The sequence below is a fragment of the Trichosurus vulpecula genome, chromosome 9, assembly GCF_011100635.1.
Source record: "Trichosurus vulpecula isolate mTriVul1 chromosome 9, mTriVul1.pri, whole genome shotgun sequence".
Lineage (NCBI taxonomy): Eukaryota > Metazoa > Chordata > Mammalia > Diprotodontia > Phalangeridae > Trichosurus > Trichosurus vulpecula.
This window is the reverse complement of record NC_050581.1, coordinates 123,787,961-123,804,444: the sequence shown is the minus strand read 5'-3', so window position 1 is coordinate 123,804,444 and position 16,484 is coordinate 123,787,961. Positions and strand designations below refer to the sequence as shown.

General features: G+C 40.7%; 1 protein-coding gene across 1 annotated transcript in view; it reads left to right on the top strand.

Annotated features, from left to right (window-relative positions):
• Nucleotides 1–8,454: 8,454 nt before the first annotated feature.
• Nucleotides 8,455–16,484, top strand: part of LOC118831378 (inter-alpha-trypsin inhibitor heavy chain H4-like) — a 42,969-nt gene continuing 34,939 nt past the window's right edge. Inside the window, exons 1-2 of the mRNA XM_036738699.1 lie at nucleotides 8,455–8,626; nucleotides 9,838–9,998. Coding sequence (XP_036594594.1) covers nucleotides 8,546–8,626; nucleotides 9,838–9,998 — 242 coding nt within the window. The 5' untranslated portion in view covers nucleotides 8,455–8,545. The remainder of the gene's footprint in view (nucleotides 8,627–9,837; nucleotides 9,999–16,484) is intronic.

Sequence of the window (16,484 nt, the reverse complement as noted above, 5' to 3'; positions counted from 1 at the left end):
TACAATAACTCTGAAAAGTTGTCTCCTAGTATTTGTTAAAGACTACCAGTGATAGGGAGCTCACTGCTTCCCAAGCACATGATTTCATATGGGGACACATCTGATTGTAAAGTTTTTCCTTCTAGTGAGTCCAAATCTACTTCTCTGCAATCTCCCTAAATGAATATATTCATATATTCTAATTTCAATTCCTCCTGATGTCCTTCATCTTGTCAATAGTCTTCCTAAAATATGGCACCCAAATTTGAATGTCCTACTCCAGAGCATCCAATCAGCTAAAAAAAAAATCGAAACACATTTACATAACAGTTTTACATGGACCAAGTCCTTTCCCCACAATAACTTTTTAACAGGTACCATCCCTAGATCTTTTTTTACCACGTGCACTTTAGCTCTAGCTTGTCCATCTGTACTCACTCAGTTGATTTATTTATTTTTATTCATTTTTTTTCATAATCACAGTTTGAAACTTAATTGTGTTTATAAGACAATTTTCCCTGGTTTAATGTCCTCATGGTCAGTGATTACCTAATCATTTTCAGTAATTGGTGGAAATTATAAACCTGCCACAATCTGACTCCAATTGGTCTTTCTAGGCTTATTTCTTATTACTGTCATTAATGGGCTTTCCATTCTGAACTGGCCCAGTAATTTTTCCCTGATTTTGACATTCCATTGAGAGGAAGCCATGGAAAGCTGGCCTCAGAGTTAGGAGCCCAAGCTTGTTTCACCTCTGACATGTACAGGCTATGTGACTGGGGGCAAATTACTAAAACTCTTAGCACTCTAAGCCTGGAGGCAGCTAGGTGGTACAGTAGATAGAAAACTGGGCTTGGAGTCAGGAAGACTTGAGTTCCAATTCGGCCTTAGAAACTTCTTTAGAAAATTCTGTTTCTAGCTGTGTGACCTTCGACAAGTCATTTAACCTTTCTTTGCCTTAATCCACTAGAGAAGGGAATGACAAACCACTCCAGTATCTTTGCCAAGAAAACCCCATGGACAGAGGTGCATGGGGTCATTGAAGAGGCAGACACAGCTGAAATGACTGAACAACTCTAAGCCCAAGATGTTAAACATATCCACTGGTGGCAAAACTCCCAGAGTGCAGCCTTCACCAGATCAAAAAGTAATTGGGAAATATTTAACAAGAAATGTAATATTTAAGAAATATTTTAAAAGCCAGATTCTCTTAAACTGGTTATCTTTTGACCAGATTAACCATAACAGGGAAATATTTAACAAAATAAAAGAAAATGCAATAGAATGTAGATAATGCTAATCTGTGGTTTTCAAAATCAATATGCAGCCAACAGGGATCCTTATGAACAGTTTAGTGGCCCCTTTTTCTTTCTGAGTTTGACATCACTACAACTCTCTCAAGCTATAAATTGTAAAGAATGTGTGACCTTGCATTGGTAGTTTCCTCATCTAAGATTTTCCTACAACTAAATGAAATCACAAGTCCAGTCCTGCCTGTTTGCAAACCCTATGTTATCTGGGATGTGTTCCTCCATTGGCTCTTCCTCTTAGAAATTTTGGCTTTCTTCAAGACTGCTCCTTTGTTGAGGCAGCTAGGTGGTACAGTGGATAGAGAACTAGACCGGGAGTTGGGAAGACCTAGGTTCAAATCTAGCCTCGATATCCACAAGCAGCTGTGTGAACCTGGGCAAGTCAACCAACCTGTCTCCTCATCTGCAAAGTGGGGGCCACAAGAGCCCCTGCCTCCATGAGGATCAAATGAGATAACATTTATAAAGTGCTTTTCATACCCCATAGATTAGCCGAGGCTCATTTCAGATGCCATCTAATACAGGAATCCTTTCTGATGCCCCATTCCTTAGTATTCATTTGAATAGGTCTTCAAATTATATTGCATTTATTTATCTATTTATCTGTTGCCCCTCCAGGAGAATCTCTGCTTCTTGAGGACGGGAAGTATTTCATTTCTCTTCTGTAGTCTTAGCACCCACCAAATGTCTCTCACACAGTAGGTACTTAACAAATAGTTGATTTATTTTTAAGCTTTAACCAGCAGAGGTTGCTGCGGACCAGTTACCTAATCTTGTTTACTAAGAACTTAGAGTTGTCAATCATTTATTTTGGTTGTTATGCAGCCCAGCACCAGAGGGAATTCTGGGAGAAGGAGGAATGCCAAGTTCTTTTTGGCTCCCCTGTCTCCTGCCCTTTGCAGGTAGCAACACTTGGCTCATGAGTCTAAGGGTTTAATGGAGGTTTGTCCAATCAGGTTCTTGGCTCAACTCCTATTAGTACATCCGCAACATTCCTTTGCTCATTTTGTCTCTGTTGCATTTCAGCCAAGGTTACTAAAAAAAAAAAAAAGAAAGGAAAGGAAAAGAAAAAAATAGAATATAGCTATATGCATTTCCTTAATTATGCCATTATAAAGGAATGAAACCAAATACATTAAATCAGTGGAGTGAAAATCCACAAATAATTCTCAGGTCAGGCAAGTCAAAACCCAGGAACTCAAAAGCACATTGTTCAGGTACTCAGATTCCAATCTCTCCCATCCTGGAAAGGCCTCTCATGGAGTCCCAAAATTGGGCAAAGTGCTAGTGGTTCTGGCTTGATCCCAACATGTTTCTATTCTCATGTTAGTCTCCAGTTTGGTCCTGCTCTGCTCACTATTCTTTCTCTTTTTAAAAATTTATTACTCAAAAATTTTAACACATTTTTAAAGTTTTTCAGTTCCAAATTCCCTCCTGCCCCTTCCCCACCCATTGTGAAGGCAAAGAATGTGATATCTGTTATACATGTGAAATCATGTGTAACATTCCCATATTAGCCTTGTTGCAAAAAAAACAACAAAAATAAAGTGAAAAAATTGTATTTCAGTTTGCATTCAGATACCATTAGTTCTTTCTCTGAAGATTAATAGCATTTTTCATCATAAGCCCTTTGTAATTGTCCTGGATCTTTATATTGATCAGAATAGCTAAGTTATTCATAGTTGATCATTGTACAATATTGCTATTACTGTGCACAGTGTTCTCCTGGTTCTGCTCACTTCACTTTGCATCAGTTCATATAGGTGTGAAGTTGTATCTCAGAGTTGTTTTAATTTGTATTTTTCTAATCAATACTGATTTAGAACATTTTTTCATATGACTACAGAAAGCTTTGATTTTCTTCTGAAAACTGCCTATTCATATCTTTAACCATTTATCAATGTGGGTATGACTTGCATTCTTATAAAGTTGGCTCAGTTCTCTATATATTTGAGAAATGAGGGCTTTGTCAGAGAAACTTGTAAAAATTTTTTGTCCAATTTCCTGCTTTCCTTTCGACCTTGGCTGCATTGGTTTTGTTTGTGCAAAACCTTTTCAATTTAATGTCATCAAAACTATCCGTTTTAATACTGTAATGCTCTCTATCTCTCATTTGGTCATAAATTCTTCCCTTCTCCATAGATTTTAGGGATAACATTTTTTATGTTCCCCTAATTTGTGTAAGATATCACCTTATATGTTACCACAGGGACTTTATGTTACCATGGTTGTCTGTAAGCACCACTCCTCTGACTTCTTATTCAACTCCATATACTATTCATTCCCTGCTTGCCCCTGAAAGTGGCTCATGCTCAGAGGAGTGTGTGGCCTCAATATAAATTCAGGAAAATGACTGATGGTGGAGGAGAGATAGAGATTGTATGCCCATTTTGCTTCTCTCTCCTTTTATCTTGTCTAGAATCTTATCTACCCTAGTTTCAGTCTCTTTTTTTGGAAAAGACTCCTCAGGAAAGGAAGAGTCTCATCCATTTACTCACCTTAAACCATTAAACCCTGCCCTAAGCTTACTGTTTTTACACCAAAGACATCTTGGGGGATAGAATGAGGAGTTCACCAAAGGGATAAATTTTAATCCTTTGCCAAAGGAGTCTCAGCACAGGACAAAATCCAAGAAAAGAACTAGTAGTAAAAACCATGGCCTCAATTGTCTCTACATAAACAAGCCTATGACTCTATATGAGTGTATCTTGTTCCAGAGAAACATGTTATGTAAAAGGGGCTGGGTGGTGGGTTAGCAGTATATATTGATAAGGTATAATACTCATGTGAGGAAATCCAGGAATCAGATAAGGGAAGCATCATGGAAAGTGTTTGGGTAAAGATCAAAAGAGGGAGAAACAGAAATGGTTTGGTTATCAAAGCATACTGTAAGACTTGGATAGAACGATGAAACAGATGAGAAGTTTGTGAAACAGATGTTAAGCCTGGTACAGAGGCATGATACAGTAGTAATGGGGGACTGCAATTACCCAGACATCTGCTGGTGTTCTTTCTGTGCCAAAAGCAGAGCAGCTAATAACTTCTTGACTTGCCTTAATATTCATTTCATCCTTCGAAAGGTGGTGTAACCAACAAGGGGAGACTATATTCTTGATCTCACACATAGGATGGATTTGGTGGTTACAATTGAAATGTTGAGAATTTTGAGGGGAAGTGACTACTCTTTCCCAGAGGTCATGATAGAGAAGAAGAGGAAATATCTGCAGTCTTTTATATGTCCCCTCGATACTAGGAAAGTAGATTTCAAAGGTTTTGGAGGAAAAATAAGTAGGATTCCATATATTTCAGGGAATGTCAGCCCAAGATGAATGAGAGGTGTTCAAGAATAAAATTTCTAAAGATGCAAAAGGCAACAATTCCCATGAAGAGGAAAAACAGGCTTTGTCTGAAGAGAACAATGTGGATGCACAAGGAACTTATCAACCAATTTCAATTTTCAAAAGAAATGTACAGAGGAAGGAAACAAAGCTGGGTAATAGAAGATGAATATAGGGGAGTGTTATGACCACACTCTGTAAAAGTAGGAATGTTAATTCTGGAATGAGTTAAAGACTGATGAGGTAAGCTAAGGTCAACAAACAAGATTTTTTTCAAGCTATATTGGGAGAAAAAGTAGAATCAAAGAAGAGATGAGACCTGTAGATAGGATGATGATAATTGGCAACAGAGAGATAGTAGAGTCACTCAGTTATTATTGGATTTGTTTTTTCTGCAGAGAATAACCTCTTACATTGAACATGACACAATCAAATGACTAAAAAGCTAAGTTAGGCTACAGTACGAAAGTATCAATTGTCTTTGATAAATTCAAGTCATTTGGCCCAGATCAGCTATATCTTTGGATCTTTGAGGTCCCAAGTAATTAAAGAGGTATAGAACAGTGGTATCAAACTTATATAGAAATGGAGTCACTAATCTATGTGAAGGGTGCAGAAGTAATTTTAGAATGACTTTTTATGTATAATAAGTATCATATTTCTTGCCTTTTCAATGGGAGGAGGTGGGATAGAACTTGGAATTGAAAATAAAAATTAAATTAAGTTAAAAATAAAATGTCATGTTATCTATGTTCTATTATTTTTTATTTATTTTTAAATATGCCCCAATTACATTTTAATCTGGTTCAGGCTGTGCTTGAGAGTGTTGCTTACATGTTTAACACCTCTGGTGGGTAAGGATTGCTTTGCTGCAGTGAAGGACTAGTTGAGTTTATGTAACATAAATTTATGATGGATTCAATGAGCACAATTTTCTGATTTTTTCCAGCTCCAAACAGTGGTGTGTGAGTAGGAGTAACAGAGGTGTGTGGTGGAAGTGCCCAGGTTTGGGATTAGGGAAAACATGATTGATCATACAAAAAGATGTTCTGGTCTGGGTCTGACTCAGGCCAATGCCCTGGTAGTTTAGGTTAGATATTGGAACAAAATGACACATTCAGTACGTCATTTGGCAGTTAACGAAAAGAACTTTACTGAGCCATAGCAGAAAAGAACGATATTTTGCAAGAATAGGCATTGAGCAAATACTAGTTGATTCAGACAATCAAAGCTGCTAGCTCCATTGCCTGTGTTAACTATCAAGATCAACTAGCCAAATCTCTAAGAACAATTCTCCCACTCCAGGTCCTTTGGCTACTTTGTTGGTCAGTGCCTGCATAAAATGACATCAACAAAGTCTGAGCCCTTAGACTCCTGAGCCAACCAAGTCGTGAAGAATAGCTCGATATCTTTTAAGGAAAAATTATCCTAACTTGCATGGAAGGAAGGATTAGATGTTGTTCCTCCCATGGTGGGGCAAAGGATTCAAGAGTATAGCATAAAGTTTAACTGAGTCACTAAGGGGTCAAGATAGAGAAGAGTAGAGAGTACAGTCAGTTCAGAGATAATGGCTTGAGAAAGGACAGAAGGATGGGAGGAATGAAGTGAAGATGAAAAAGAGGGTTGGGGTCATAAGGCATAGGGAAAGTAGGAATGATAAAAGATTATGATCAGATAAGGGAATTTTAGAGTTCACGAATATGGAAGTAAAACAGTCGTGGGTGATGGCAAGATCAAGGGCATAACCACTTGTGTATGTGGCAGACCTGAAATGGACGAATAGCTCACGGGAATTGAGTAGATGGACAAGGGTTTTTGAGAGACCATTGTGATCGTATTGAAATCCCCTAGTCTGAGGGAAGGAGTTGGGACAGAAAGGCTGTGAGCTAGGCGCACATTGAGAGAGAAGAGAGAATGTCCGTAGGTCAGTAGGTAACAACTACCAGGCTCTGGATTGGGCGATAAATTTGAATTGGATGAACACCAAAAGAGTGTTGCTGAGTCACTGCAGTAGAGGGAGAGTCTGGAAGTGGCAATGAGGAGCACAGAGTTTCCAAGTCACAAGACCACCATGACTAGTGGGTCAGGGGGGTTGGGGGGAAGAGTACTGAAAAAGATGGGCAGGGATTCAATATCTTCAGAAGGAAGTCAGTTCTTGTGAGTGCCAGAAGACTGAAGGAACAAGAAAAGAAATGGTTTAGGAGGAAAAGAAGTTTGGCAATTGTGGAGCAGATATTCCAGAGAACATAGTGGAAGGAACAGGCAGGTCTGGAGTGGGACAGAAAGGTTGAAGGGTATGGGATTAAGTGAGTAAGCAGCTGGGAAATGGGGAACGGGGTCTGTACACAGATGGTAGGTATAGAGTCACTAGGATTTGGGAGTCTATAAGGGACTGGGAGTGTGCTAGCCCTTGAGAAGTGAGTTCAAGTGGAGTATAAGTGAAGTGAGGTCTACTGCAGAAGGCGAGGGATTAGATTGTTAAAGTACTTCCTCAAAATCCAACCTCTTGGGCAGGTGGCAATGTTGTGTCTTGGGAAGCTAACCTCAGAGCAGGCAGGAACAGGTAGAGTTATGGGACTCTGGTGGGGAGACAGGAGATGGCAGTATAAGGTGGGTTGGCAGAGGGTTGTGACAGAAGCCTAAATGAAAACTGGCAACCAAAGTGTGGTTTCAAGAATACCCAAAGAAGTGCTAGAAAAAGCCCTGGGGTGAAGATTGAAACTGGAAATCAGATGGGTGGCCCAGTCTGGTACCTAGGATGGCCCCTGGAGAAAGCTCCAGGACAAAGCCAGAAGAGGGGAGGCAAGTGGACAAGTCTGATTGACACCATGGAAATGCCTGGGACTGTGGCAACTCCGAGCCCTTGGAAATTTGGGGGGAAAGCAGCTGCTACACAGGGGATGACTAGGTATAATCTAGCCTTCAAAGATTAAAATCAGGAGGCATACAGAATGCTTTCTGTAAGCTAGAGGAAGATTTCTGACAGAGACACAAGTTCCTGGGCCAGGAAGTTCTGCTTGAGAGAACTAGCTGTTTCTCTAGGGACATCTCTTCCCTTTATTCTAAAGAGCTTGATGCCTGTGGCAAAGAATCTCCTCTTGAAAATGAGGGGCTATGGCCAAGCCTTTGATGGGAAGAATGCAGGTCACCTCTTAGGGGAAAAATCAAAGATGTTGCTTTGTTCTGTTCTGCTCTGTTTCTAAGGGGGGCTGCTGCTGATCAGCCGGTGAGGGAGGGGGGCTGCTAATTTTTTAAACAAACTTTTAAAGAGACTCAAGGCTTTGAACTTAAAAAGCACAATAGAGTCCACTCTTACTATGAATAAGACATAGCATTAAAGCCAAGGCCTTTAACTAAAGTCAGAAACTAGAAGCAGAGTTCTGTAGGAAGGTATCCAGTGGGACTGTACTTGATAGTGTCTGATCAAGACCAGGTAGTCACAGGAAACTCTAGCATAAGCTTCATGTACAGCGAAGCAGCATCTGGTGGAGACAGTGACCCCAGAGGGAAGAGAATGAAAATATCACCAAAAGACATCTGTGGCTCTACATCAGAAATTAGAATTGCCCCCATAAATGCACACTGGCCACAAATGTTCCCTATTCTATAAGGGGAGGTCAATGGATGGCACGGTCTGACTATTGTCAGTGCAGAGAGGGTCTGTTCCAAGCCTTCCTATCTGGGGGGAGGAGGGGAAGGTGTTTCTCAATAGATTAAAGTTCCTCTGAGAGGTGGAGCCTGGCAACTTATTCTGTACTATTGCATTTGGTTAGTAAATATCTACCACCTTGGGACCAGCTTCCGGGAACCCACCCCCTAGGGTCAGGGATGGAACAAAGTGAGGGAAGGGAGGAAGAGAGAGTTACTAATTCATAGGAGATTCTCAATTCTGGCCCCTCCTATCCCTACATAACCAAGATGGAGGCTCTAGACCATACTCTGCTACTTACCACTCTCTTTCTTCTGCTGGCCTCCTTCAGCCCCATTGCTGCTCAGGAGGTACCTCTGTGTGTGTGTGTATGTGTGTGTGTGTGTGTGTGTGTGTTCATGAGCATGTATGACTGCACATTTGTGAGCTTACACTGGCACAAATATTTGGAAGTGTGTTGTATATCTGTGTACATGTATAGAAATAGGAGGGTATGAATATATATATAGTCTATCTGGAGGGGATGTACATGTATAGAAATAGGAGGGTATGAATATATATATAGTCTATCTGGAGGGGACTTTGGGTTGAATATTCTGGAAGGGCCTAGAGAGGGTATTTCAGGGACATGTGAGTGTTATAGGGGAACTGATGGTGGTAGCTGTGTGTGTGTGTGTGTGTGTTCATGAGCATGTATGACTGCATATTTGTGAGCTTACACTGGCACAAATATTTGGAAGTGTGTTGTATGTCTGTGTACATGTATAGAAATAGGAGGGTATGAATATATATATATAGCTGAGTCTATCTGGAGGGGACTTTGGGTTGAATATTCTGGAAGGGCCTAGAGAGGGTATTTCAGGGACATGTGAGTGTTATAGGGGAACTGATGGTGGTAGCTCTGTGTGTGTGTGTGTGTGTGTGTGTGTGTGTGTGTGTTAGTGGTGGTGGTGGGGTCCTAAATAATCCAGAAGTTTGGTGAGTTGTCTCTACAGAAGGCCAGAATAAAACTGCCATAGACCTTGGGTCGGTGAGGGAGAGCTGTCCTAAAGAAGCGGAGCAGTTCTAGCATAAACCATGGACACTCGATCAAGACGTGGCTTTCCTATTACGAGAATGGCACTCACCTAGGGTAGAGGGGGGGGAAGTCTTGGTGTTTCACTTGGTGTTTCTGTGCTCACTCCCCCAGCCCTTGATGAGAGACTAGGATAGGTTTCATTTTCCCCATCTTCAAAAGTGAGAGACAAAGGCCCCGAAAGATTAAATTACTCGACCCAATTTGCCAAACAAGTCAGCATAGGAAGGAATAGAACCTAAATTTCCCAAGGCAGCTCAACCTTCCCACTTCTGCTCCCCACTCTAAATCACATCCCTAGCAATGGAGATGCGCTATACTGCACTATCTACTACCTGATGCCCAAAGTGACCGATTGATTTGTAATTAGCTTGTCAGGGTCAGAGAACTGTCTGCAGTAGGGGAAGAACTGAGGGGTAGCAAAGAAGAGACTACCAGAAATTCCTTCAACTGTGTCTCCCTCTTCTGGTATCATTCATACCTTAGGATGGCATTGACATCTACAGTCTCACCATGGACTCCAGGATCACATCACGATTTGCCCACACCACCATCACCAGCCATGTGGTCAATAAGGCTGAACAAGCCCAAGAGGCCACCTTCCAAGTGGAGATGCCCCTGACAGCCTTCATCACCAATTTCTCCATGTAGGTACTGATACTCAGGATTTCCAATTCCCTTTATACTTCAACATCCTCTGCTCCCCAACTCCCTTATAAAGTGTGTCAGGAACAGGACTCACGACCTGATGTATATGCGCCAATATGCAGAATATGGGTGATGAACATAATGAACTCAATATTTTAGTACAAGGATATAAGTAATTCATATAGCTCATGTAGACTTGGTGGGATGAGACTTATAAATTAGAATGTTGTAATGCAATATCACACTTAGTTTTTTAAAAATTGATTTGAGAGTCTCTATCTGCATGGAAATTAATGGACTCAAGTAAGATATGTAGGTGGAGAAAGTTTAGATAAGAATAAAAGGAAAGAGGAAGAGAACTATTCCTATGAGAGTATACTACAAACTGCCTGGCCAGATGGAGAGCACAGATGATACTTTTCTAATATTAATAGATTCCTATAGTAATTTAAGGTTTTCAGAGTCTTGTCCAAAGAACAACTGTTAGGGATATTCATTGCAAATATTGATATTCCCACTTTGCAGCTAAAGAAGCAGAGGCTCAGATAAATTAAGCAATATTTGCAAGGTTATGCAGCAATAAAGTACTTTGAACACACACTTTCTAAACACAAGTATGGTGTTCTTTTCATTTTGTCAGGCTGCCTACAGGTCATGAAACTGTACAGAGACAAAATAGAATGACAATAGGGAATGCTGACTCTCTAGCTACCTGGTGGAGGTGTCTTTCTGCCAGAAACATGACCTAAGAAACTCTCCATTTGCTTGGTTAGAAATTTAATCTCCATATTCTGCACAAAATTTCTATCCATGACACAGATGAAAATATAGGGGACTGTTTACTGCCTTTGCCAATGATAGAAAGGTGGGAGAGGTAGTTAATATATTGGACAACAGAAGAATCAAACTTCAACATGATCACTACTGGCTAGAACAATGAGAATGAATTGAAACTAGCAGTTGAAATATGACAGGAATAGATTCTAGTTGAAGTATAATAGGAAAAAATGTGCCTTGGAACAAGGTAAGAGCTAAACATTAAAAAGGATCTGGGAGTCTTAATGGACTGCAAGTTCAATAAAATTAATATAGCAGTCAATGTCAGCACAATCCCACCCTGTATTAGGAAAGGCATTGGGTCCAATGAAGGAAATAATATTCTGTCTTCTGCCCTGGTCAAGTCACATCTTCTGCCCTCGTGGAGCTTAGTAGGGAAACCTGACACATAATCGGGCTTATCCTACGATATTGGTGGTGAGTGAGGAGGAAGGAATGGGAGACAGATATTCCAATGTAAACTAAATGAGAGTAACTCATTGGCTGAGAGGTGAGGGAGAGAGAATAGTTCAAGATAGCCCCAAAGTTACAAACATAAGCAGCTGAGTGAATGGTATGCAGAGAAAAATGATGAGGTGAGAAGGAGGAGCAAATGTGAGAGGGAAAATAGCGAGATTGGTTTGGGGACATTATCTCTACCTGCATGTTTCAGGTGTAGATGGGACATGCAGGTAGAGATGGCTTTCAGGGAGATGAAGATGAGGATCTAGAGCTCAGTAGAGTGGTTAGAGCTGGAGATCTGGTTTGGGCATCATCTGCACAGAGGTGGTGATTAAAGCCCATAGTGAATGAGATCAACAAATGCAGAGGATACCCCCAGGCAACAACCATATTAGAAATCACTGAGCCCATCTGTTCTGCTCCCTCTGAGCAGATGCCTCATTTGTTCAAGAAGAGCCTGGGAAGCCAGTGAAATGGGCAGAAAGAGTGCTTGAAGAGGTGGGAGGATAACTGAGAGATGACGTCTCTAAAGGCAAGAGGGGAGAAAGTCACAAAGGGAATCCATGATTTGGATTCACTATGACCTCTGAGGTCCCATCAACCTCTAGGGTTTGATGATTGCCTGCCCATTTTGGTTACTTCTTCCTCCAGGACCTCCCTTCTTCTTTCCCTTCAAGTACCTTGCCATTTCCCCCTTCTGAAGATACCCAGTTAGTCAGCAAGCATTTATTTAAGCTCCTACTATGTTCAAGGAATTGTGCTAAGTGCTGAGAATACAAAGAAAGGCAAAAACAGTCCTCACTCTCAGGGCTGTGCAGTCTAATGGGAGAAACAACACCCATGCAAGCTCTGTACATGTAAGAGATAGATGGAGCCAATGGGAGGTAGTCTCAGGTGGAAGGGATTAGCATTAAGGGGGAACCAGCAAAGGCTTCTTGCAGAAGGCAGGATTTTAGATGAGACTTGGGGAAAGTCAGAGAAGCCAGAAGGCAGAGATGAAAAGGGAGAGAACTCTAGGCATAGGAAACAGCCAGTGAAAGTGCATGGAGTCAGGAGATGGGGTGAGTCAGGAAAATAGTCAGGAGATGATGAGTCTTGTACAAAGAAGCCAATGACACTGGATTGTAGAGTATGTGGGGGAAAGTGAGATGGAAGAAGTCTAAGAAGGGTTTTAAAAATCAAATAGGGGATTTTATATATGATCATGGAGTTAATAGGGAGGTGTGTATGTGACATAGTTAGAACTGGACTTTAGGAAGATGAATTTTACAGCTGAATGGAGGAAGGAGTACAGTGGGAGAGAGACTTGGGGCTAGCAGACTAACCCGAAAGTATTGCGAGAGTTCAGGCATGAAGTGATGAGGGCCCATATCAGGGGTGAGTGGAGAAAAGGGACCGCACATGAGAGATGTGGCAAATGGAGATTTGATAGCACTTGGCAACTGGGTAGATATGGAGTTGGGGTAAGAGAGAATGAGGACTGGAGGATGACAGTGAGGTTGCAAGCGTCAATGACTGGAGAAATAGTGTGGTACCTACTTTTGACAGCAATAGTGAGCAGTTTGGGGGGAAAGATCATGAGTTCAATTTTGGATATGTTCATTTTAAGATGTCTATAAGTCATCCAGTTTGAGATATCCAGTAGGCAGTTGTAGGTTAGAGACTGGAGGTCAGGGGAGATGTTTTGGCTGCATAAATAGATTTGAGAATCATCGAGATAAAAATTTAGTCCATGGAAGTTAATGAGCTTACTAAGAAAAACTGTATAGAGGAAGAGAAGCCAGGGATCACACTTTACCATTAACTAGCTCAGGAATGTAATATAAAATTTGTCCAACAGGTGGTGCCATACTCCAGGCACCAGTCCAATGGTCTTGTCAATGTCCTTTGACATCTGCACAGAAGACCGAGTTGAGTTGAACAATCTAGAAACCAAACAATCCATCAAATCACTAGGCCTCTTCCCAGCCTCCCCAGTGAAAGACCATGGAGGATGGACTGATCTCTCCCAGTCAGCAAGTTCTCTGAGGTCAGGGCCAGAGTCTCCTCTGATTTTATCTCCTCTGGCTGTGAGGTCTCAGAGGGTCAGGCTGGTCCTATTCCTTCTGTCTCCCTAGCCTGTGGATACCCTGATGGCAGACCTTGGGTCTGCTCTTCTTCTGTCCCAAGGCTCCTAACAAGATCTTAATCACAATGACCATGGGACTTTTCTCAACCTGCATCCTTCTTGACCTCTGTATAGCTTTTGAAATTGTTGGCTACCCGTTCCTGCTAAATACTGTTCTCCCCTCCCCTGCGGCATTATAACATGGAACTTCCCTAGTTTTCCTAACACCCCTCTATTCTGCTCCTTCTCAATCTCCTTTGCTAGATTTTCATTCATTTCCATCCTCCTATGCATAGGTGTTATTCAGGATTCTGTCCTGGCCTTCTTCTCTTCCTTCGTTGTCCTATTCTCTTGGTGATCTCATCAGCTCCCATTGGTTCAATTCTTATCTTGATATAGATGACTCCCATATCTGCATATCCAACTCCTACCTCTTCCTTGAGATCCAAGTTCCCCATTACCAACTATCAGCCACCATCTGGGACTCAACGTGTCCAAAATGAACGTTCAATATTCAAATATTCAAAGGGTGATCAATCTTATTGATTTGAATGTTTGCTTGGATGATGCAGATAGCAACCCATTCATGCCTACCTATCCCATGTGACTCTTCTCCATGACCTTCCCTAAGTGCACCACAGAGGATTCATCCAATACACTTTCACCTGACTTTTCAAAGATGCCCATGGAGAATTTGGCCTGTTGAATCTTCTTTTTCCCTCACCATGTAGCCATCCCATATTTACCCATCAATATTTCCCTGATGACATCCTTCCCTACTCTTCTTCCTCAAAGTTCCTCAGTTTTTAAAATATATTACAGCCTACTCACACCCCACAATTCATGCATCTCTACATTTCTCTCTTTGTGATGGTAATTTTTCAATTTTTTGCAGCTTTTTGGGTTCATGTAACACAACTGTGATTGAATATTGATATTACAAAGCTGGGCCTTTGTTTATGGGAGAGATTTGGGGTCTTTGAGTATTGCAATTTCCTGAAGTTAATCCACCCAATCCATTCTCTTCCACCTATTTAATTTGAGGCCCAACTCATTGCTAAGTTGTATTATTGGCTGTGGATAGATGAGTTGATGAACAAGTCCTATAGGTTGTCCTTGCAACTGTATGTCATAAATTGGGTAATAGATATTATTTATCCACCAGCTTTTTCCTGCGTGGATTGTGAGGCATTATGGATCTCTTCTAGGAAGTGCTACAGTGTTCTAGAATTTGGTACAATGAGTACAATGTCAGCTAAAAATAGAAGGATCTGGAGAACCTCACCATCCACATGGAATACTTTTTTTTAACCTTGAACTCTGTGTTGAATTATCTCCATTAACTGTACCAAATACCTCTGGTGAGCGTGAATCTTCCTCTGTTATGGCTGCTAGGTGACATAGTGAATAGAGTGCTGGGCCAGGAGTCGGAAAGACCCGATTTCAAATCCAGCCTGAGACATTTGGTCCTGGACAAATCACTTAACCTCTCTTAGCCTCAGTTTCTTCATCTGTAAAGTGGGAAGAATAACAGCACCTGATTTCCTGAGATTTTTGCAGAGATAATATGAGATAAGATTTGCAAAGTGCTTTGCAAACCTTAAGGCACTGCATAGATGATAGCTATTATTATGGTTCGTCTTGATGTTTATGAAAACAGGGTCATTGAATAAGATTATATGTCTTATATCTGTCTCCTATGCAGGTGATATATATAGTATTCCCAGTGCTTTGCATATAATAATTACTTAATAAATGGTTTTCCATTCATTCATTCATTTAGTCAATCAGTTACCTTTCATGGATTCTTGAATGATATCAATGGGAAATAGCCCATTGGAAGATAGCAGTTTAAGGCAACATTTTGCTGTGCTGAATCAAACTTTAAGAGAAGCCAATAATAAGTATAGCAGAATCTCATATTTTCTACATAATTTAGTCAATTGTGTAATGGTTAAGTGTGGTCCACTATGGAAAGTTGCTTGTGAAAACCTTCCTGTTTCCTACTAATAACCTGACCAAGGATACCCTTGATGTTCATGACGATAATTCTCCTAAAAATTTTATATACATGGGAACTTGGGCGTATGTCAGTAGTAACTCATGTTCTCTCAGTCATTTATTTTAGTATTAATAAAGTCTGAGATTTTTTCCCCATGTCTTTGATATCTTCCCCTTTTCCAGATACATCATTAATACCTTCACTGCCCTCACAATTGTGTCACCTCCAGCATGGACCTCCTGAATAGACAATTGGTCTAATTTGGCTACTTTTCCCGTCTTTGTCCTTATGGTGCCTTTTCTATCTCTTCTATGAATATACTGAGGACTGTGATGTTATAGTCTCATTTTGATGTCTCTCCTGTCCTTGATGGTAAAAAAACAACTTGCTATAAAAAAAAATTTGCAGATTTTTTCTTATTTTCTTCTGTTTGTTTTCCTCTTTCCATTTTCATACTTAAAACATCCTCAAGATCCCTTATTTAGGTCTCTTACCAAGCTTTCTTTAAAATGGTTTTTACTATTGAGAGAAATGACCATTAATGACCAAATATAGGGGAGATCCAGGTTTTTTCCCTGTCTTATTTCCTTGTTCAAAGCTTAGCCTTTGAAGGACACTACTGACCTCTGCCAAAAATTTTCCCATTTAGGCCATCTTATGTGAGGTGAATTCCTACCTATTGTATTCCACTCAAACAAGTTTGGATGGAGGTAGATCCTTTGCCCAAGGCTGGAAATGGTCTGCGTATGGCTATAATCTCTTTGTCCAAGTATGACATGATGTCACTCTCTCAGCCCCTCATTGCAGTGAGTGTACGTCTCATTGTAATATTCATTCTCTCATTAGTTGTTAGCCAATCAGAGTTGATTGTGACCTTCTGAACAACCGCTTTTCCAAGGGCAATTAAGCCATGAGTCCACCACCATGATGGGCTTTGGCATTCGAGAATAACACTGATCTCTTTTATTAATAAAATGTTAGCATTATTAATAAAATGACTAATTATCCAGAAACTATGTCTCCTGAACTTTTTAAACATAACACTATCCATTGCCTTTCTCAGCCTTATGAGGTAATACTGTTAATCGTGTTCCATTA